At 37.0% G+C, this 23,654-nt stretch overlaps 2 protein-coding genes across 3 annotated transcripts in view; one reads left to right on the top strand and one right to left on the bottom strand.

Moving 5' to 3' along the window:
- Nucleotides 1–16,723, top strand: part of LOC134751769 (uncharacterized) — a 91,746-nt gene extending 75,023 nt beyond the window's left edge. Inside the window, exons 3-10 of one of the 2 annotated variants that reach the window (XR_010128691.1) lie at nucleotides 2,746–3,874; nucleotides 5,147–5,321; nucleotides 5,753–5,984; nucleotides 6,897–7,222; nucleotides 11,468–11,661; nucleotides 12,322–12,433; nucleotides 12,932–12,993; nucleotides 14,226–16,723. Coding sequence is in view for 1 of the 2 variants with exons in the window: in XM_063687231.1 (XP_063543301.1) it covers nucleotides 2,746–3,874; nucleotides 5,147–5,321; nucleotides 5,753–5,984; nucleotides 6,897–7,222; nucleotides 11,468–11,661; nucleotides 12,322–12,433; nucleotides 14,226–14,337 (2,280 nt within the window). In the remaining variant the exon portion in view is untranslated. The remainder of the gene's footprint in view (nucleotides 1–2,745; nucleotides 3,875–5,146; nucleotides 5,322–5,752; nucleotides 5,985–6,896; nucleotides 7,223–11,467; nucleotides 11,662–12,321; nucleotides 12,434–12,931; nucleotides 12,994–14,225) is intronic. The other variant, XM_063687231.1, reaches the window with a different exon arrangement.
- A 1,469-nt stretch (nucleotides 16,724–18,192) lies between these two features.
- The window catches only part of LOC134751693 (ALK tyrosine kinase receptor), a 43,528-nt gene continuing 38,066 nt past the window's right edge, over nucleotides 18,193–23,654 (bottom strand). Inside the window, exon 31 of the mRNA XM_063687137.1 lies at nucleotides 18,193–22,867. Within this exon, the coding sequence (XP_063543207.1) occupies nucleotides 22,223–22,867 (645 nt within the window). The 3' untranslated portion in view covers nucleotides 18,193–22,222. The remainder of the gene's footprint in view (nucleotides 22,868–23,654) is intronic.

Below are 23,654 nucleotides of genomic sequence, written 5' to 3'. Positions count from 1 at the left end.
CTGTCACAGCATATTTTCTCCGAAACTACTGGACCGATCAAGTTTAAATTTGGTGTACATGTGTAAGTTTGTGGCCCAAAGACGTACATGTAAAGTAAATAAATGAATTTTAAACATGAGGGCCACTTTTTACTTTAGAAATAATTTACAGAATTCACACCCCACGGCAGTGTAAAATGCTAATGCTCTGATCACAAACCACTTTATTACGGACGCGAAGCGGTAAACGACTAATTAACACCTCGCCTTAATTGCTTATGAAGTTTACATTTAATTAGGCAGCGTAAAAAATATTACTTGCAAGTATCTTAAGAATTACAAATCATTACTGTGGTGAAATTTAGCAGGTCAATGCTTCAAAGCAGCAGTTTTAATCACAGATTTAATATATACCCTAGATGACGCAAATACCACGATTTGTATTGTAACCAAGCGTGCCGACTTTTTCATACAAAATTTACGCGTTAATATTAAAATTACTTATTTGTGATAGGAAATATGTTCTTGCCTTTGGGTGCTCGCAATTTTTGGGCTGTTGCAGTTAATTATCATGCAACGAAGCATTTTTTAAGTTTTTACGGACGTCCGGCTGCAACAACCGCGTGGACTGTAAAGAGCGACGGTCAACCTCGACGCTTGGTCGGGGTTCGGACACGCGAAGTAGGTGCATTTGCGTCTTCTATTGTATATTTATTTCTGTGGTTTTAATAATATTTGTAAAAAAATTGCTATACAGACGAACGTGAATGGTGAATGCAACGTTTATACGGGACGAATATTTGTTATTTTTATATGACACAGTACAGTTATGAACACATTAGCCGCTCAGATATATCTGATGGCGACTGTACCTACCTTTGTGTTGGTATTATGTGTACAACTGTACATCCCATCAGATATATCGAATAAGATTTGACCCCAAACCCGAACATACATTGCAAGTTAAATAAAAGCTTGTAAAAAAACCTACTTCTTAGAAGATATAATAGCTACTAGGCCTGAAATGCATTTTATTTTCTCACTCAATAAAGTGCACGTGCAGTTACGTAAGAGAAGTGCATTATTGTGCCGTCTGCCTGTCCGTCCGACAGTAACGGACGTCGGACGCATATCGGAGCACTGAAATAAATTGTATCGACTAGGTGGATATTTTCAGGAAACTTGTGGGCAGGGTTCGTTACCGGTATAACTTAAAATCAAAATATCACGTAGCATTCGAAATATTTCTTTGATATTGTAGAATGGTATTTAGGTAAGGACAATGGTATTTAGGTAATTAACACCTCGTGGTTAACGGGTGACACCCGTCACCCGTTGGCCACGAACGCTGTAAAGAGTTCGAAACGTCGGGATGTATTATAAATTCAATATACGCGATATAATCCGTTTTCATAGTTTTATTTCATGAGTAACTATCGCGGTAACGGAAGACAATATTAAGGACAATGAGTTATCATATTACCTAAATGAAATGGAAAAATATATATAAACAACCGAGATACCGAAGTTGAATACCGGTTAATTTGTATGAAAAATATACCGGTATTCGATCCCTACTGCTTGTGGGTAACTTTCGCTACTACTTTTACAGTTGTCATTACATTTTGCCTTAAACTTAAGTAAAATAAGTAGAGTGGTGCCGTAACGATATTTGCATTTAACTATGAATATCACAAGTCGACTTGTAATAATAATTATGTAATAATAATATATTCTTAGTTAATTTAGTATTATTATTGTTTTTATAATTTTAAATAAATACAGGGTATAAATAGATGACAATAAAAAAGTAAAACCTTTTTATTAAATATTAGAAGTTTTGTTATTTTCAGTAGACACATTAGGTAATATGGACAGAAACTGAAATAGATGCCATAGGTACGAGTAGGTATACGAAACAAAGTCGACTTTTATTATCCTACTTCTTCCTGTACACAAAAACACACATCTATATATTATTGTAGCGGGATCAATCCGCACAACTCTCTAAAAACACGCATCTATATATTATTGTAGCGGGGTCAATCCGCACAATTCTCTAAAAACACACATCTATATATTATTGTAGCGGGGTCAATCCGCACAATTCTCTAAAAACACGCATCTATGCGTTAAGAGCGAGGGGATGATTAGATATTTTTAAGCATCTTAATCGTGAAATAAAACTATGAAATCATAGTTTTATCGCGGTATATAACCGAAGACAATATCACCTTAATCGCTTCAATATGACGGACTGTATGTACTTAACATCGAATGTTTAAAACGTAACAACCGAAGCTTCTTGTCTTGTACTAATTGTAATTATAACGTTCCACAGACAATCACAATCTCATTGATGGTTATCTGTGGTTCAAAACAATGGCCGTTTAAATGTTACTGCCATTCACTGCAGTTAAATATTATGACTGTTACTTACGTTGGGAAGGCTTGGGTCTATGAGCGGTTTAGTTTTGATACGAATATCGTGATCATTTGATATAATAACATATTATGATACAATCGCTTGGTATTTTAATTATGTAATTCAAGTGTTTTGAAATTATATTGGTAGTTCATAGGTAGATTTATTGGGTCCTTGGTGGGAGATGACCGCTTTCGCCGTGGCAAAAATGTGACCTTTCGTGGCATCTGACATCTGTTTGTTGTCATTAAACTAAATTTTATTTTTAGAAGATTGTTAACTTAGCGGAGATAATATAATTCGCGAATATAAATTCATTAACGTTTTTTTTTTTGTTACAGGACCTCATCCCCATCCAAGACACCGAAACGTATCTCCGCAAAACGCAAAATGCCATCACCAACCTACAAGCCAAGCTCAACTCTCGCCCCTCCATTCCCCCCCTACTCACCTCCAGCCTCATCAGCGAGAAGACCGCCATCTCCCGTCTTCCAGTTTCGCAACTAAGCCGCTCCAACTCACTCAACTACAGGCTAAGAAGAAAAGATACTTCAGGGGATAACAGTCCTTTGAGAAGTCCAGGAAATTACATTATTACTGGCTCAGCTAAAATTCCAGAAAGCACAAAGATTTTACTTAACAGCGCTACAAGATCTTTAGACACAGATAAACGAAAACGCGACTCTAATATGAACAGTCCTTCCTCAGAAAGAGGTTTGTTAAGTAACAGTTCTGATGATAAAACTATATCAAATCGTCCGCAATACGATGTCGACGCGATTCTTTCACCGCATAGAAAACACGTTAGGAACAAATCTTTAGATGGCCCGGATCACTTTAACACTGATAACAGCAACGCAAATCTAGTTTGTCTCAAGACGGTATTGAAGAATAATGCTGAGGCATATCCGAGAATCGATACCCGTTACCAGGGCGACAAGAAACATCAGAGGGTAGCCAGCGATGGGAAAAAACCTGGCTATACTAACTACGCTCCTTTCGGCTCTTCAATAAAACGATCAAGCTCTTTCAACACTGTTAATAAGAATAACAACTATTTAGATCCGCAGAGGATAACCTCTAGAAGATCGAGCGGACATTCAGAGGAATACAAAGACTATTTATCCGATGAGTCTGACAACGGATCTTATGAGAAATCCCAAGATAGGTACAAACGCACGCATCGTGGTAGAATCGATTCTCCTGACCTAAAATCGATTGCGCCAGCGAATTCTCCAAAATGTCCAAATACTCCAGAGATGCACAGAAAATTCGGACCAGGATTGGTTAGAAATTCAGTTCGGGTGACGAATAAGGAACGAATGAGGGCGTCGGAACCGAGAGAGGTGCAGAAACCAGTCGGTCATCAGAGTAGAAGGATATCGGAGCCGACGAGGCAGGCAGTGCTGAACAGGCTTACTAAGTCTAGGAGTTCGACGAGAGAGTTCCAGCCTAAAGCTCAGGATAAAGGTATGTACTTATTATTAACTTTATAAGGCAGAGGGAATATGTTTCCCACACTTTATGAACTTTATTTCAAAGTGATGAGAGTGATAAACAATGATGTGCAAAACACGGATTACACGATTAAACTTTTACGATTTTTACTCATTATTCACAACGACGGGACTTAATCGCGTAAAATAAGATTTAAATTTACCGCCGACGTTTCGAGGACGGCGTCCCCGTGGTCTCGGAGAAGCTGGCTAAAGTTGACATCAACATCTTGTAGGCGCGCGAGTTTTTCGAACTACCCGCACTTGGTCTTGTTTATTAACTTGAACGTTTTGCGCACTAGGGATGTCACCGGATCGAAACACAACACTCACAATATTAGATTTTTCAACTTTCGATATTTGTTTTCGCACTTATTAATTACTGGGTTCCATGTGGATGAGATCTTAAAACCTTCATTCAGATTGAATTTTTTTTGTTTTTGTTATTTCAATGGCTTCACGGATTTTTCTACTATAAATTTAAAACTTATTTTACGCGATTAAATCCCGTCGTTGTGAATAATTAAAAAAAAAACCAATTAAGTGCGAGTCGGACTCGCGCACCGAGGGTTCCGTACTTTTTAGTATTTGTTGTTATAGCGGCAACAGAAATACATCATCTGTGAAATTTTCAACTGTCTAGCTATCACTGTTCATGAGATGCAGCCTGGTGACAGACAGACACACGGACAGCGGAGTCTTAGTAATAGGGTCCCGTTTTACCCTTTGGGTACGGAACCCTAATGATGGCAGTTTAGTTTCCACCAATAAAGGCTAATATAAAATAAAAAAATACGAACGTACTTAACGACGTTCGGTTGGATTCGTCTCGGTTGCAACACGAAATCGGTTGTTTGTTGTTGTTTGGCAACAGGTAGGGCTAATCGATTAGCTCGGTACTGCTATTATTGTTGTGCGACTCGAGTCCCCGGCAAGCTCGGCCGAATTTCAACTTCGCATACAAACGGAGTTTCGTTCTCATTTTAAAACTACGTGTTGGATTGACACGAAACTTTGCACATACAATGACGTGAGGTATATCTAGGTCTGTAATTAGTTTATATAGCTCCAGTTTAATACAACAGACGAAATAGAGCAAAAATAAGTTTTGTATGTAAAACTTTAATTCGCTGTATTTTTTTAACTATGGTATCCGAAGCTACATAAACTAATTACAGGCATAGATGTACCTTATCCTATTGTAAGTACAGTACAAAGTTTCGGAGCAATTTATTTTTTTGTTCAGGTCAAAAGAAACCAAGCCAATACCGATCATCCTCTGCACTCGCTTCCAAAGAGGCAGAGTTTAACAATTGGAAGAAACGATCGTCATACGACCCCATGAAAGCGGCTCAGGAGGGAAGGAGAAAGCAGATCGCAAAAAGGCAGGAGTTCAACAAGGACGACCTTAGTTCTCCCAGGTACGTGAAGGAACGGTTCTCATACGACCCCATGAAAGCGGCCCAGGAGGAAAGGAGAAAGCAGATGGCCAAGACGCAAGAGTGCAACAAGTACGACCTTTGTTCTCCCAGGTACATAAATACATATTGTACTGAAAATGTTCGCGTTTACAAAGCCGTTACAAGCCTCTAGGCTACGGTGTATGCTTAGCATCAAACCATCATTGCATGAAATCTTGTCTAAAGCAGGCGTGGCTCACTCCGCGATTTCGTCGCATCGCTACAAGTACATGCGGCCCACACCAATTTTGGTGTCTAGCCAATAGCCATAGTGGTTGCCGCGCACCGCTACGGAACGGACGCCTGCTCGCGCTTGCGCCACCTAGCGGTCATATCTGTCGTAATAGATGCGTTTTGTACCCGTTGAGCCTTATTTATTTTATCTTTTTCAGCCACTCATCACCAGTGCACCGCTCGCAATCCTTCCACACCACAAACATAGCGGACCTCGAGACCCTCGACTACTCATCCGAAGAGGACCCCATGACCCTGCCGATAGATCCTATGATCACCTCAACACACTCGGATATCTTGGACCTCAGGCCGAAGGAATACCGCGACTTAAGAAGACAGGCGGTCAATAATGATGTGGTCATGACTAGGGACTACGTCACTAATTTCCAGGTAAGATATTTGGAAAAGTTTACTCAATTGTGCGGTAGATGGCGGTGTTAACTGGGGAGATTTGTCTACATCGCGCTATCGTTTGTTTCCCGTAGATTGTAGTTAAGGTTTGGAATGTTTGTTGCTATTTGAGATTAGTATGGGGTGACATGGTTCGAAAGAGCCCGGTAACGATTTTGGAGCAAAAATGTATAGTGGATAGATTTAGTCGTTGAACTTATACACGTTTTTTTACGTAATATCTAAATAACAACTATTATGGTTTCTATTAGCACGTCTTCTCATCTTGCCTTTAATAATGTGGTCAGTTTTTAAAAATTCATCAAAAAATTATGGTGGTAAATTATACAAATTGATGTATAAGAACAGTTTCAGAAAATGTTTTAGATTGTTTAAGTATCAAAATTACGTTGAAATTAAGTAGATTTTCAGAGAAATTGTCACTTGTTTTGAAGTAATTTCTGGAGAAAATTGATTTTGTCTAAGCTTCATTTACACTACTTCAAAGTCATAATAATAAAAATGTAGTCTGTAAAAGGTGGGGTACAGGATATGTGTAATACAAAATTACCATTTTTAGACGTCCAAACTTTACGAAATTTACAAATAAGAGCGACAAAATCAGTGCTTTACGCGCGTTTACCTAAACGTCTATGAGAAAAAAAATCATTACTAATTTAGTGATTCTGTTTTCAAAAAATTTATATCTGTAAAACGGCAAGATGAGAAGACGTGCTAATAAAAACCAATACTTGTTATTTAGATAGATAGATATATTACGTATCAAAAGGTGTACAATTTCAGCGACTAAATCTATCAATTTTACATTTTTGCGACTAAAATCGATAACGGGCTCTTAATGCTTAGTTATAGTTACTAGCACTTGAAAACTTATCGTTTTAATATTTACAGGTCAACCAACCCGCAGAAAAGCTCAAACGCAGCGTTCACACAGACAAACGGAAAACCTTCATCTTAGACGACATAACACCGACCAAAGAGAACATAGATTTCCTCTCCAAAGCCGAAGCTATAGACAAGCGAAAAACTTTTATTCTAGACAGCGATACGTCTACCACTAATGGCAGTAGTCCAAGGAATTCGTCCATATTTAGCCATGAGAAGAGTATGACCACGGGGACGAGTGATACTGAGGGAGAGAGCGGACCGGAAGATAGGAGTGCTCCGGTTGTGATGAGACAGGGAAAGAAGCCGGCGGCACAGGCGAAGCAGCAGAGGTAAGCACTTCTTTTATTCATGAAATAAAACTATTAAAACGGATTATATCGCGTATATTGAATTTATAATACATCCCGACGTTTCGAACTCTTTACAGCGTTCGTGGTCAACGGGTGACTGAGGAAAAATTACAAAATGCAAAAATACCCACATACTAAAATAATGAACAATCATAGACTACAAACTTTAAGGCTGGTTGTACATGCAAAATCGGTTCATAAGGCTAGTTATACACTATAATTATTTTTCAAGTAAAGATATATATATATACGCGATAAAAATAAACTATGCCGGCTCCAACCCTACACCACGGACCCGAGAAGATTTAATTCCCTCCTAAATTGTAGGAGGGTATCCCAATATGGGACCGGCAACAAACTCGGCGGGACACATCTTTTCAAAACATCAGAATGTCCAGCATCATCCAACACTACGGTCTCACAGTCTATGTCTCGCTGGTTCTTTTATCAGGTGGACTACAGGATCCCAAGCTGGTGGTAGAGAAAAGCCATCTTCCCTATTAAAGTTTGGATATTTCTTAATCTCAATGGCCTCGCGCAGCATTCTGGGTATGTAACGCTTCTCCTTGGCAAGAACCAGAGGCTTATCAAACTTTATTGAGTGATTGGCTTTATCCATGACATGCTCACAGACAGCAGACCTAGGTCGACGGTGCTTGACATCAGCTATGTGTTCCTTCACCCGAGTGGAAATGCTCCGTTTCGTCTGCCCGACATATGATAGGCCACACTCACAGTCCAGCCTGTACACTCCTGCAGTCTGTAGAGGGGTATTGCATTTTACAGGCCTCAGGAATTGTGACATCTTCTTCATTGGCTTGAAATATGTTTTTATAGAAGCACGCTTCAAGATGTGGCTGATCCTGTCCGTGACCCCCCTGACAAAAGGCAGAATGGCAGGCCTGCGCTCGACTGTGGGGATCTTAATGTGGGACCTCTGGTTGACCCGCGGTATCCTGAGCTCGTTTGCCTGGAGCGCGCGCCTGGCATGCTGGAGCTCCGCGGCCAGATGCTGGTCATCACATATCCTCTGGGCTCTCTGAAACAAAGATTTGCCTACTGTAACAAGTTGACTGGGATGGTGATGCGATTTGCCATTTAAGTACCTATCAGTATGAGTAGGTTTCCTATACACAGTGCGACCTAGGGTGTTATCAGGATTTCTTTTTACCAATACATCCAAGAAGGGGAGAGAACAGTCTTTTTCCAACTCCATAGTAAATTTTATTTTGCTATGGATGGAATTTAGGTGATCCAAGAAAGTTGAAACACTACTTTTTGGAAGTATAGTAAAAGTGTCATCTACATATCTTTTAAATATCTTCGGTCGCACAGGAGCCAATGAGAGTGCCCTCTCCTCGAAGTCCTCCATAAAGATGTCAGCGACTACTGGAGACACCGGAGACCCCATGGCCACGCCGTCGACTTGAAGATAGAATTCACCATTCCATAGCAAGTAGCCAGATGTAAGGCAATGTTCCAACAGCTTAGCATATTCCTCTGACATGTTCTGCTCACATAACCTCTTCTTGACAATTTCAATGCAGTCTTGTACCGGTAGGCTTGTAAATAGCGACTGGACGTCAAAACTGACCATGATCTCATCATCAGTCAATGTTAGGTCTTTAATCTCACCGATGAAATGGTAAGAATCCTTTGTATGCGTGCTAGTGTTACCACGTAATGCTGAGAGGGCTCCCGCGAGGTACTGAGCCAATTTATATGTGGGAGCATCTATCTGGCTCACTATGGGACGTAGTGGGGCACTAGGTTTGTGTATTTTTGGCAACCCATACAACTTTGGAGGCACGGGGCAGTCAGGAACTAAACTTGCAACATTCAGATCAAGGCTCTCCGAGTAATCACTAATTAGTTCTTTAGTGGTTTTCAATACTTTCATAGTCGGGTCCGTCTTTACATGTTTGTAGGTTGTAGTATCCGCTAATAATTCCCTAATTTTCTGGTTATAATCTGAAGTATTAAGTCTCATTGGCTCCTGTGCGACCGAAGATATTTAAAAGATATGTAGATGACACTTTTACTATACTTCCAAAAAGTAGTGTTTCAACTTTCTTGGATCACCTAAATTCCATCCATAGCAAAATAAAATTTACTATGGAGTTGGAAAAAGACTGTTCTCTCCCCTTCTTGGATGTATTGGTAAAAAGAAATCCTGATAACACCCTAGGTCGCACTGTGTATAGGAAACCTACTCATACTGATAGGTACTTAAATGGCAAATCGCATCACCATCCCAGTCAACTTGTTACAGTAGGCAAATCTTTGTTTCAGAGAGCCCAGAGGATATGTGATGACCAGCATCTGGCCGCGGAGCTCCAGCATGCCAGGCGCGCGCTCCAGGCAAACGAGCTCAGGATACCGCGGGTCAACCAGAGGTCCCACATTAAGATCCCCACAGTCGAGCGCAGGCCTGCCATTCTGCCTTTTGTCAGGGGGGTCACGGACAGGATCAGCCACATCTTGAAGCGTGCTTCTATAAAAACATATTTCAAGCCAATGAAGAAGATGTCACAATTCCTGAGGCCTGTAAAATGCAATACCCCTCTACAGACTGCAGGAGTGTACAGGCTGGACTGTGAGTGTGGCCTATCATATGTCGGGCAGACGAAACGGAGCATTTCCACTCGGGTGAAGGAACACATAGCTGATGTCAAGCACCGTCGACCTAGGTCTGCTGTCTGTGAGCATGTCATGGATAAAGCCAATCACTCAATAAAGTTTGATAAGCCTCTGGTTCTTGCCAAGGAGAAGCGTTACATACCCAGAATGCTGCGCGAGGCCATTGAGATTAAGAAATATCCAAACTTTAATAGGGAAGATGGCTTTTCTCTACCACCAGCTTGGGATCCTGTAGTCCACCTGATAAAGGAGCAAGCGAGACATAGACTGTGAGACCGTAGTGTTGGATGATGCTGGACATTCTGATGTTTTGAAAAGATGTGTCCCGCCGAGTTTGTTGCCGGTCCCATATTGGGATACCCTCCTACAATTTAGGAGGGAATTAAATCTTCTCGGGTCCGTGGTGTAGGGTTGGAGCCGGCATAGTTTATTTTTATCGCGTATATATATATATCTTTACTTGAAAAATAATTATAGTGTATAACTAGCCTTATGAACCGATTTTGCATGTACAACCAGCCTTAAAGTTTGTAGTCTATGATTGTTCATTATTTTAGTATGTGGGTATTTTTGCATTTTGTAATTTTTCCTCAGTCACCCGTTGACCACGAACGCTGTAAAGAGTTCGAAACGTCGGGATGTATTATAAATTCAATATACGCGATATAATCCGTTTTAATAGTTTTATTTCATGAGTAACTATCGCGGTAACCGAAGACAATATTCACTTCTTTTATTGTTTACTCAATTGTCCGGGAGATGGCACTGTTACGTGCGGCCCTATTTCTACATCGCGCAAGCGTTTGTTTCCCATAGATTGTAGATATGGTTTTGATTATTTTCCATTTGTGTAGGATTTTTGCAAAGAGATGTCCAAGGGCTGGTACACTGTGTACTGTGTGCAAGTTACGAAATGGTACAGAAATTAGATTCTTTCACTGTAATATCGTGTTATTCCCACTAGTTACCACCTAGTAAAAAAAAGGGTAGGTGGGATTTTTTTTCCAGTAGTTACCAGTGGTAAAAGGTGGGAAAAAAAATTCCAGTAGTTGATTTAGCTAGTATGTTTATCAGAATTTAGTATTGCATAATGTTACTTGGTAGAAATATCGTTTGGCAGAAATATTTTGCGCATACTGCTTTTCGGATAATTTTACTTCACATAATATTATTTGGCAGAAAACTCTGACCTTACCCACTTAAAAACATCTGCCGAATGAATATTATGCCAAAAGACTATTATGGCAAGTATACATAATATATAAATTCTTAACACTTAACTTATTTTGTACATCTTATTATTTGTACCATGTAATTTTTATTATGTATTTTTGTACAATAAAGAGTTTGCTGCTACTACTACTACTTAAATACATAGAAAACAACCATGACTCAGGAACAAATATCTGTGCTCATCACACAAATAAATGCCCTTACCGGGATTCGAACCCAGGACCATCGGCTTCACAGGCAGGGTCACTACCTACTAGGCCAGACTGGTCGTCAAAATAATATTCTGCCAGATAATGGTAACCCATTATTCTAAGCTTCATCAGTTAACCTTAGTTACATCTTTCCCTCCAGGTACAGCGGCGATTTCTCCATGTCCTCCTCAACCACCTCCCTCAAGAAGCCCGTGGCCCCCCGCTACCTTGACATCTCCAAGTACAAGTCGGAAAACTCCCCGAAGAATTTCCTGCGCCGCGACCCGAGCAAGACATACGTGGCCGTGTTACCCGAGCGGGCGCAGCGAGGAAGCGCACAGCAAATTGAGATGGGTAAGATGGACCCAGTATTTTTATGATGGGTCAATTTGACCCAGTAACTTTGGTGGCAGGTTAATTGGACCCAGTCACTTTTTCTGACGGGTCAATTTGACGCAGTCGCTTTATGAGGGTCTATTTGACCCATACATTTTCTAGATAAGGGTGAAATTTGAATTTGCCCGTTAAGCATCTAGACTAGAGATAAATAAATCCATCGTAAAGAAATCCGTGGCCCCCCGACTGGACATCTCGAAGTACAATTCAGAGAGCTCTCCGAAGAATTTCCTGCGCCGCGACCCGAGCAAGACATACGTGGCCGTGTTACCTGAACGACCCCAAAGAGGGAGCGCACAGCCAATTGAGATGGGTAAGATAGACCCAGTACTTTTATGATGGGTCAATTTGACCCAGTATCTTACTGCCGGGTCAATTTGACCCAGTAACGTACTGACGGGTCAATTTGATCCAGCCATTACTAACGGGTCAATTTGATTCTGTTCGACCTTCGGGGTTTCACATTAAAATCGCACACTTTTTTTTCACGGTAGTCTGTCACTAAGCTCTAATTTCTACGTTAGAGCCCATCACTAGTTCTATTCTCTCTACAATCCGGCTTATCCGGCTTTCTTCAATAACCAGCAGTCGTTCTCATTGAAAAACTTTTGTTCACAGAACAAAAGAAACAAGAATTAGAAAAGTGGAAACGACGGGCATCATACGACCCGCGCAAAGCCGCGGCATTAGGCAAGTCGCCCGGCACCAAAGCCCCGCCCAAAACCGCCAGGTAAAAAAAATGTCTATGGTTTACATTTTAATTTTAGAATTATTTTGGGTGACTAGAGTAGGTGTTATGCTTGGTTTACATGATCTTAGTGAGCAAGTAACGTAGTATTCAAGTACAAGTCTTCGTGTAAAAATGAGTTTACAGGTAAAGATGTCAAGTTCAACTAAAAAGCTTTTTTACTAAATTTCTCACTAGAATTATGTCAACCAAGGCATATTTGTGGGTAACCATGAGTAGTTTTGACATTTTTGTTTTTTTACGGGCGACAATGGAATCCTGCAGGGAGTAAGCAAGATAGAAGAATTTTAATTTAATTTATACATATTTAAATTTTAATACTGTTGGTTGTTGTACTAAAAAGAAATTCCATCATTGTAACATAATAGGAATGATTTCTTATAATTTACCCGTAATGTTAGTATAATTTTCTTATTAACATTGATTTAATATTAATTTTCTTTATTTAAACTAATGTTAACATGTCATTACGTCTTCTAGAGCGTGACACGTGTCAATGTGCATGCAATACTGCTAGAAGGAAGCCATCTCGTTTCTGTGAGGTTAGTCGAAATGTCAGTTTGACAGTTGTGGCGTCCGACACTGCACCAACTTTACCTATGGTGGTTATGGCTTGAATTTCGCTTGTATAACACAATGCTGATTGCTAGACGAGGGGTGTAGTTATCTGTTACAATGAAACATAGATGTATGTCTTATCTCATTCTATCATATAGCTGTGACTTTTTCAATTAGCAAATCGGATTCCAAGTACCTACTGTGTGCTTTGTAAGGGCGGATTTTATTAGACTGGTTAAGAATTATTGAAAGAAGAAGAATTATTGGTGAAAGTGAAAACAGGATTGTTGAACTTGTTTGCGTTGCGCTTTAAGCCGATGAGATTAAATCCTATTTTTTTGGATTGCCAAAGCAGTAAAATTAAATGATGTTTATTATCTCTAACCAAAATAGTTCCTTTTATCGTTTTTGGTTGGATTGTGTTTTAAATTCTTACTAACCTGGGACAATTCGGCCGCTAACAACGCTTTAATCTTTTTAATATTATTCTCTGTTTTTAATAAAAAACCCTGTACCTATTTCTTCTTTAGCAAATCTGGCAGATGCACGTAGTTAATTGCAATTTTAAGACGTTTTTTTGTGTCAACTGTCACATAAAAACCCTGTAAATAACACTTTGCACCGACATTACCTTCTACTACTACTAATACTAACCCAAATGTGCACTATTAATAAATGCTTTGACTGTGATTGGTATGCTCCTAATTATTCTTATGAAAGCTTTAATTACCCGATAGGTAACACAGTAAGTATTATTATTTAAAACGCTGAAATTTAATAGGTATACGTACATAGTAAAATTATTCATCCCTCCGACTACTACTACTATTTTTGGTGTTTTTTAATAGGTGAAATTTTACCATGACTATTTTTTTATTAAGTACATAAAATGTAGGTATATTTAATAGAGTTGTAAGTTACAAATTAAAAAAAAATCTTCATAAGTATGCTTACAAGGTCTAAAGCATATTTATGCATATTTTTCCAAAGTACATTTTTGAGGTGTACTCTCCAAGAAGCTCAGTCAACAATACTTAGAATATTATAATTATGCTCTAGTACAGCGTCCTTGTCAGTAGAAAAAGGCGGCAAATTTAAAAAAATGTAGGCAGAGTTGTCTTCCTACAGAAAATTTGAATTTCGCGCCTTGCTCTACTGACAAGTTGGGTGTGTTTCAGTAGGAATAGTTACTATTTTATTATCCATTTTATTACAGCAGCGTCCTGCGATCTCAGTCGTTCCACGGGCCCGTGCTGACGGCGGGCCGCTACCAGCCGCCGCCGCACATCGCGGAGACATACGACGCGTCCAGCGACAACGACTTCTAACCAAATGGCATAAAGGCTCATTTCCTTTGAACGTTGCTACTGGCATGCACTTCCAACTTGCCAGCGGCACTGGCGCCAGTCGCTTGAACGGTGTAAACGAGCCTTCAGTTAGGAGCTATGTGATAGTGTGAGTGTATTTTGAAATTCGAAACGCAAAGTTTTTTTATTAGTCGTAGAACGTATTTTCCAAAGCGAGGTAGCCATTTTGAACACCGTTGGCGCCAAATTCAATCGTGATTTTTATTTGAGTTTTTTTTTGCGTATAATACATATAATGATGCGCAATAATAATTATACAAGTCATTTTTTATTTTATTTGACGATTATTTAAGTTTAAGCTGGGGTTGAGGCAATTTTGTTTATTTAAAGATTTACAAATTGAATTGATATAGGTATATTTACAATTGGTATTGATAATGGAATTATTTGAACCATTTGGTACTACACTATGGAAATATATTAGGTAAGTACAATGATTTAATTGAGTATAAAATAATTTTGCGATATATTTGAGATTTGTTCATTGTATAATTGTATATCAGAGTTAATATTAAATTATACAGTGTATTTCATTGTTATATTACGTACTATTTATGCTTTAAATGTTCATTTGATGGATTCGGAAGTTGAACTAATCATAATCATCAATGTGATTTTATTATAAAATACTATTAAATAGTTATTTACGATACTAGTGCGAAAAACAGGAAATTTGCAACGAGTGGCGAAGTTGCGAATTACCTATTCGCACGTGTATCGTACAACGTTTTACAGTACATATGGCCCTACGTAGCTACGTAATGTGCTTACTATAGCACAGGGTGTCGTAATGTAGCACCAGATGTACTGTAAAAAATATTATTCCATAGTATTGTAGTACCGTCCTGTTTTGTTGTCAAAGTATTAAATCGTTATATATAATAATGCAATTTAAATAAAATAAAAAATTATATATATTGGCATCACTTTAAGTTTAGGTAAGAGATTCTTTTTATACATGTTTCAAAAATAAATATGTAGTAGGTTAGGTTTTAGCTCTATTCATAAATTAATTATTTTCTAGTAATGTTGGCTAATTTTATTGTTTGATTAGTTTCATCAGCAACATTATGTATAGAATATAGTTTTTTTTTTTCAGACAGCTTGGGTACGGTGACAGATGTCATCGCCATACAATTTATAACCTTAAAATGCAAAATCTAGCAAAATTGTATTAAGATAACATCTGTCACCATACCGAAGCTGTTTAAGTAGTATAGTAATTTGTGGACGCCAACATAATCCTCCTAAAGTCCTTCCAAGAAAAAATGCCATTTGAATTTGAAATCAATACTTAAAGGAATAAGGCTCAATTTCTTTTGTTTCAATATTAAGCGAAATGAAAGAAATACAACCGTGTTCCAAATTGAAATGGTTGAGATTTCATTGAAGTAATTAGTACCAAAGGTAGGACAATGGGCGTTGGGAGGATAGTGAAGTTTAATTTATGAATAGAGTTTTGTCCATTATTGCTCATATCACACATCGATGTTGTTTGCAATTCCTTATGTATTATTTGTTGTAGAAACCTAGTTAAGATTTTTTTTGTAAGTGCAATATTTCATCACATTTTTTTCTATTGAGCATAAGTACATAATGAAATAAAAATAGTACCATTTTTTTTATCGAGGTTGCTATTTTTGTATGTTTCGATTAATATATTTTATGCGGTAAAATACTCAGGTTATTCATAAAATATTAAAAATAATTGTATAAAATAGTTGTGGAAAGCTTTACGTATAAATATGTTGCTTTATATAAGTGTAGGAATTTAATTATATTTCCGAGCAAAATCTTTTTCTCTTACAGATATTTTTTTGCTGTTCGTCGCTAAATTTAATGTAATAAATAAGCTACTCGAAATTAAGAAAAGTGATCATTATTTGTAAGTATTATTCCTGTGTTCAGGCTAACATGTATTACTTCATTTTGTTCAAAAGGCCAATATAATAATGTATTATTGAAAATGATCTCTAATGGTTTTTCTTTCCGTTTAAAAGATCTGAGTACTTACAAAATACAAAGTTTTCTGAATTTGGAGTAGTGATTTTAGAATAGTGTTACATTCTTGGCCTTATTCGAACAATGCTTATAAGATGTCTCAGCGATACGACACCGATCTGTCGGTGTCAAAAGTGACAATTCTTCAACCAAAAACGTCACTTTTAACACTAACAGCGGTTTCGTATCGCTGTGATATCTTATAAGCATTGTTAGAATTGGGCCGTGACTCCGAATGATCATGTTAATATCAGTGTCAGCCACGTAGTATTTGTAATAATTTGATGTCTAGCATTTCGTAAAGAATAATATTTAACAGGAAATTAATAATAAAAACTGAAAGTAATTTTGTATTTTATTTTTAAAACCTGTTAATATTTCTGATACCAGGGGCCCGTTTCTCAAAAGCTTGTATTGTAACTTGTAACACAAGCGGATGTCACTTTGACAGCTTTTGTTAGAAAGGGACTTCCACTTGTATTACAAGCTACAAGCTTTTGAAAAACGGGCCCCAGAAATAACTAATATATCATATCATTTATTAAACTCCAGACAACAATGGTCCACAATAATACAAATTAAACATTACAATTAAATTAAAATAGGTTATAAATTAACCTTTTCGACGCCGTGTCAAACACAAAAGCAGTCATCCAGACGCCACGTCACCGAAGTGTCAAAACTGAAATTGAACTTTATGCATATGCATGTAGGTCTATGTTTCTCTGTGGTCTATGACCTATTAATCGGTCTTTGGCGTTGAACCTACGGTGCGTATATATCGGTCATTGGCGTCCAAAAGGCGTCTCAAAAATTAGATAAAAATTACATAAATAAATAAAAATACATTAAATTATATAAAATCATTTACTTGCTAGAGCCCGTACATGAACACTTACACAGTGACTCATATATGGGCAATCCAGCCGGTCTGCGATCATGGCCAGGACGCTGTTGCGGCTGGCACGCACTGTGCTGAGCAGCGCCGCGCACGGCTTGCGCAGGAGAATATAATCCCCAACAAAACGGTATCGGTGAAAGTATGTTTAGTAAACTTGAATGTTCACAATGTACTACACTAGACCCATACACATACCACATAGACGTAGCATTACATAGATCAGCTATACGCGTGCGCCCGTGAGGGACAGAACATACGCAATGCGACAATATGATTGGTCGATTAGATTTGTAGACCACCATAAACTATACAAATTTACGGTAAGGAATAAAAAAAATGTGAGACTGTGACAAGGACAAACAACAGCGCTTTCTCTGCTACTCCTACGGAAAGATACATAAGACTATCCCGTTCGGTCATTTCCCCCCACCCCTCATGACCGATCCAGTTATACTAGATTGACATGACATACCACCACCATACGCCGCACACGATAGGCGTGACGTCCATAGGGTTATGACAACTGTAAATATAGTTATAGTTATTCATCAAGAACAATATATAGGTACCTAATGTTTTTTTAGTAAAAGGAAGCAATATAAATCCTTTCCATGCCTTTACCTTTTGAACGCTTTATGTCATAAACACAAACTACTCAAACGCCAAGCCCCCGGGTGGAAGGGAGCTAATGTAAACCTTACTGGAAAGTATGAAGGTTACTTTGACAGCGTTCGCCATAACACCTATTTGTCCTTGGCGCTGTGGGCACTAGTGACAACACCTTTAGGGGTTCTTGGCGTTCATAGGGTTAAATTTGACAAATTCACTCATTTATTCCCTTCCGTTCGCCTCCAGGGAATTATTTTTATTATAACTGGGTGTATTAGGATGTTAAAATAAAACGACTACTTAGGTACATTTATTATTAATGATTTATCTTTGAATATCAATTACACTTTTGTTTTGTATTTTATAAATTTACATGCAACTTGTATTCATTGTGTCATTCATATTTTCACAAGTAGACATAAGTGCTTTCTATTTAGCATATTTATATATCTTAAAACGATCATCGCGTATCCAACAAGTGGACTTTCTGTCTCAAAAATAAAACGTTAAAATATGCTCAGGACAATTTGCAACTTCGTTGTTCAAAACAGTATTAAACACTATCATTTCGTTCACGAGAAATGACACGAGTTACTGTCATTTTGTTCAAAAGAAATGATGTGGAAGAATAACATTTCAGAGTCACTCGCTTCAAGTCGAAGGATTAGGATGTTTACCGTCACTATACATACTTCACAACCACATTTAAACTTTTTTGTTAAAATAAAATCATTAGAAAGTTTATCTAATTCAAAAAGAATAATTCTAAATTGAGCAACGTTACAGAAGTGACAGTAAAACGTTATTCGTCAAACAAAACTGTTTTTATTTTTAGTGAAAGTTTCTCCGGGATATATCCATACGTTTTCATATGAAAAGTTATACATTCATTTTCCATTCGTACTCATGTCAAAAACCATCGAAACTATGTTACGTTAAGCCTGTGGCCTTTACAAATATTCCCATATAAACATGCTCCCTGAAGTATTTCTGCACTTTTTACACTCGACTCCATAGTTTTTAGAACCATAATTACTTAACCCTATGAAGAAATATAAAACGGGAGTCCAGCCGCTAATATCCCATCCTAAACGATACTGTCACGGCAATCGTTTCAAAAATTATTCAGGGAACATTGTCTTAACAAACACTTGCACAAAATTCTTTCACGTACGCCTCAAAACAACACCTTGAGGCTTAAGGGCGAAAGGGCCAAGATCCTCGACAGAAAACGAGAAACTAAAGTTAAAGAGAACGAATCGTACCATGATACCCTGTCATTTCATGCCTCAATAATACAAACAGAATATCCTAAATGCAAAATGAAAGGCAGTAACCTATCAAAATTGGCACTACTCTGATTAAAAACAACGATTAAAAATCAATTTTTTGCTATATCCACAATAACTTACATTATTCTTAGTTTAATTAAAGCATTCTCTTAAATTTTACACACGTTTATATTCCATATAAATAGATATCATCCTATATTGTTTTCTAATGAAACAACATTCATTTTCTGTAACCTATTCCTAACATACTGGGTGAATTTTTTAAATATATTTGTATATTATATATATATAGCGGACACCCATTCTTAACGGAATTAAAACTATTACAACAAAAACAGATGCGTATTTCTATATCTACATTAATTGTAACGGTTTTTTATAATTATATGAATATATAAGGTCGGAACTTATGTAATAAATGTCTACTTTTTATATTATTTACAAACATTTTATGCATTACTACTTACGTTTATACTAATTGTTCTAGAATTATAATGGTGGCTGAGTTTGTTTAAACATTTCTTTAAATCTCTATTTTGTGGGTCTTTCAACAAGTCCTAGGGAAGGATATTTATTAAATAGGCCAAAAATGAGCTTTCATAATATTACTGGTTTTTTTGTCACAAGATAGAAAAGTAACAAAAAGTCTGAAATTAAAGTATATCATGTTTTAAATAATATTATTATTCTGAACAAAATGATTGAGTAAATCGTTCAGTTGAATTTCAGCTTTCATTTCGTAGACAAGTAAAAAGAAGTTCTATAAATTTATAGTTTTTACTTTTTTATTACTGTTTAATGGAGCATACAGTTTCATAATTTGTTGGTTACTTTTAGCTTACCCTTGTAGGTATATCTGCAACTGTTTCATTTCCCTTTCTCCGTGGTTTTCCTTTTAAATTATGAGTGTGAAAGAAATAAAAATCGGCATATTTAATAGATAACCTTCTTAAGTTTCCATTTCCAGTCAACATTAATATATTACATTTTTAATCAATTTTATATTTTCGTTTCTTTATTCATATCTAATTAGTCTATTATTAGCACGGTCTGAAAAAATCGCGAATCTACTTGAAACTGAAGAGAAAGATTTCGATGATCTTATTTATATTTCAAAATATTATAACTATTTTATTATTAAGTGCAATGTGCGTTTGATTTCCGAAATATGTTTTACGTTTCTGCGAAACTTATTAAGTTTAATTTAATAACGTAATTATTAAAATATTTGTAGATATCTTTATAAGATCACGCAAATTTCAGCTTCAAGTCTTCTCCCGAACAAAAAACATGCAATACGATTATCTATCTATCCTCCTGAGACCCCTGGTACAAATTTTTGTGCATATTCCAAAATCTATTTTGAACTTTTATAGAGTAACTTAGTTCCAAATTCAAAATCAAACCAAACGCTTCTAAGTCTCAGGGGGCCATAGATCTACCACTTATCTCGGACGGTTGGTAAAGATGTCGGGCGGTGGTTTACTAGTAGAAGGCGAGTCTTGAGACTAAATTTCGCACTTTGACCCGCCATTTGCTATCCCTATCGCACGCGCATATCTATATAAGTTTCCCGCTCGCACAGTGGCATTAACCGCCGGCACTAGGGCGGGACAGCAATATGATTACACGAGTGCGATAGAGATAGGAACAGGCCGTTCAATGTTTTCGTGCTTAGCGTCCTTGCTTTAATAGATGTTTACATATTATATATTTACTTACATAACATAATACAAATCAGCTTCATGTAGCCAATCTGTCAGTTGCTGACCACAATTACTTCTTACCAACTGCCTCAATTAAACGATAGTCCTATAGCTATAGCAGGATTTAATGCAAGTCAAAATCATATTCAAATCGAGTTAGGTAAATATTTCTTATGCTGTTTAGGACGTAAATAGGTAAAAAGTACTGCTTCATTGTTTGTCCAAATAACTACGAAAACTTTAACTCAATATAAAATACAAATATATAAATACATTTTACAGTTCTCATAGAAAAAAATGCTACCAAGCAACAATTTTTAAACAATTTCTCAGTATAAAATTCCATTTTAACATATTATGGATACCTACGTAGAAAACCTAACATTTTATATTTTATTTGGCCTACAACCGGCAAAATATTGAGCAACTTGAGCAACAATAAACTATTCATCTATAAGCGATCCAGGAAGCCATTACAATTGTCAAAGAAATACATTTATTACAAAACAAATTTGTACACATCGACAAAAATACATTTTCGAAATAATCCTTAATCTCGAACTATATTAATCTTAATTTAGATGTAAAAGTTTTTATATTTACAACTTACATTAATTACTTATTTAGTTATATCTATAGTTTTTTTTAAGTCTAAAGCATTTTAAAGTTTGTCACGGCAACGCCGCATCACTCCGCACAACCAATGGCGTATAATTCCACTACAAGACGCTTGTAGAAGCGAAACTGACGCCGTATCACACACTGATTACAGACAACCTTAGTCTGTCGTAGAAATAAATTGTTGTCAACCAAAAGCCATTAGAAAATAGTAGTAGTTGTTAGCACTTTATTGTACATCTTACTAATTGTACATGTTTTTGAAACAAAGTGAGTGTTGGTTATCAACCGACGAAATTATTTTTCGTTGAGAGACATTGGCGGTTATGAAACTGTTGATTGCGTCCTTATATTTTACAGTGGAAAAATTATTGGCATTTACCCACATAAGAAGTGTTTGTCTTGTTCCGCTTTAAAGCCATTCCAGTTATTAGTGAAATTATTCAATATTCGCAGTAGTTTTTTGGACATGGTTTGGGGAAAATAGGGATACTTCTAGCCACCCAACGGCCTATTAAAATCCTTCCATTTATAGTATTTTAAATGTTTCTTTTAGTCAAATCTAAATTGCTTTGTCTTGGTATCTGTGCGACTACAAGGTAGTCAAATTATAAAATATTTAACAATTTCATTGTCTGAACCACTGCATTGCTATAAAAATCATAAGACGGTAAACACTGTAAAAACCTTCAGCTTCGCTTCTCCACGCCCATTACACTTTAACAACTAATCTCAGACTCGGCGACCCCATTGCTACCCTGTTTAATAATCTTCCTCTCACCAACGATGACGTCAGAGTAATTCTTATTCTTCTCATTGTTTATCTGATTTTGTCCATTGCTGCCAGAACTTGATGACGCATTATCACTGTCCGCGTAAGGAACATCTGTCATAGGACCGTTTAGTAAACTAGCTGCTGAATTTGACTGTTTTAGCTTGGTTTTCTCCTCTTTAGGCTCTTCTCTTGGACTATTTAAATCCTGTATGACAGCTTTCTTAGGATCGATCTGTATAGTTTTAGATTCGGATATCTTATTAGGGGTAACTACGTTGAAATATGGAGGTGGAAGGATGTTCATTGTCGTTAGGTTAACAGATCCTGAATTCTTTTTAAGTGCGTTTAGATTTTGTTCTAGCTGGGCTGCGTCTAAGCAGAGGGGTTTGGGTTTAAGTTTAGGAGGTTCTTTAGCCCAGGCCGTGATCCGGGGTGGGTCGGGGGAAGCTATGGGGGCAGTCTTTCGTTCTGGCATGAGGCTGTTTTTGCTGTGGTTGGTTTTGTCCATGATGTTAGCATCTATCGCTATGGATAGAGCGTTCTCCGGGGGCTTGGGCGACGTTGGTGTTATGCTGATTAGTTTGTCAACCTGGATAACAAAAACATAGATGTTAGTTAATATTATATTGACAAGAGAAGCCCCTACTAACTCTATCTGTCTGTTACCTCTTCCCGCTTAAACCACAGATCTGTGGTTTAAGCGGGAAATATTTAATAAATAATTTTACTTATATTTAATATACGTAGAAATAGTTGTTTAAGGATTAAATGAAAGGCACCTCTATCTTATGTGTATGTTTTATATGTACGTAATTGCAATACCCTTTTAGGGTAACATAATTATTGTAATGTAACTATTGTACCTAGAGTAAGACCTGTACACATGAGAGCAATAAAGATATTATATTATATTCTAATAAAATTAAGATACATAGTTTTATTTATTATCATTAAGATATTTTTTATTACCATTAAGATACCTACATACAAGTATGGAGATAGTTTGTGTCTAGGGTAAGGATATATGATAGCTTTTGTATCACGGAAATCATTATTCTACGCAGACCAGACGAAATTAAATTTAAACGACTTTTCAAATTTAAAATGTGGCGCAGTTCGATTCATAAAATGAACCCTTTTGTCTAGATCTAGACATACGCGTGAACGGATGAATGAACTTGAACGTTCTATTTTCGTAGAGGATTTATTTTTAACTTCACGCAAATCAAAGCTTGTACATTTAGTCAGTTTCGATGAAAATGATTTTACGTCACATTTGCAAGATCACAAATAGTATACCATCATCTTTGAGTAAATGAGCTTTGGAATACAGAAAATAATTTTTGGTTGACTCATTTAGAAGTTATAAGCTCTAA

This window comes from Cydia strobilella, chromosome 23 (genome assembly GCF_947568885.1).
Source record: "Cydia strobilella chromosome 23, ilCydStro3.1, whole genome shotgun sequence".
Taxonomy (NCBI): Eukaryota; Metazoa; Arthropoda; class Insecta; order Lepidoptera; family Tortricidae; genus Cydia; species Cydia strobilella.
The sequence above is the reverse complement of the archived record's forward strand: the minus strand, read 5'-3'. Positions and strand labels throughout refer to the sequence as shown.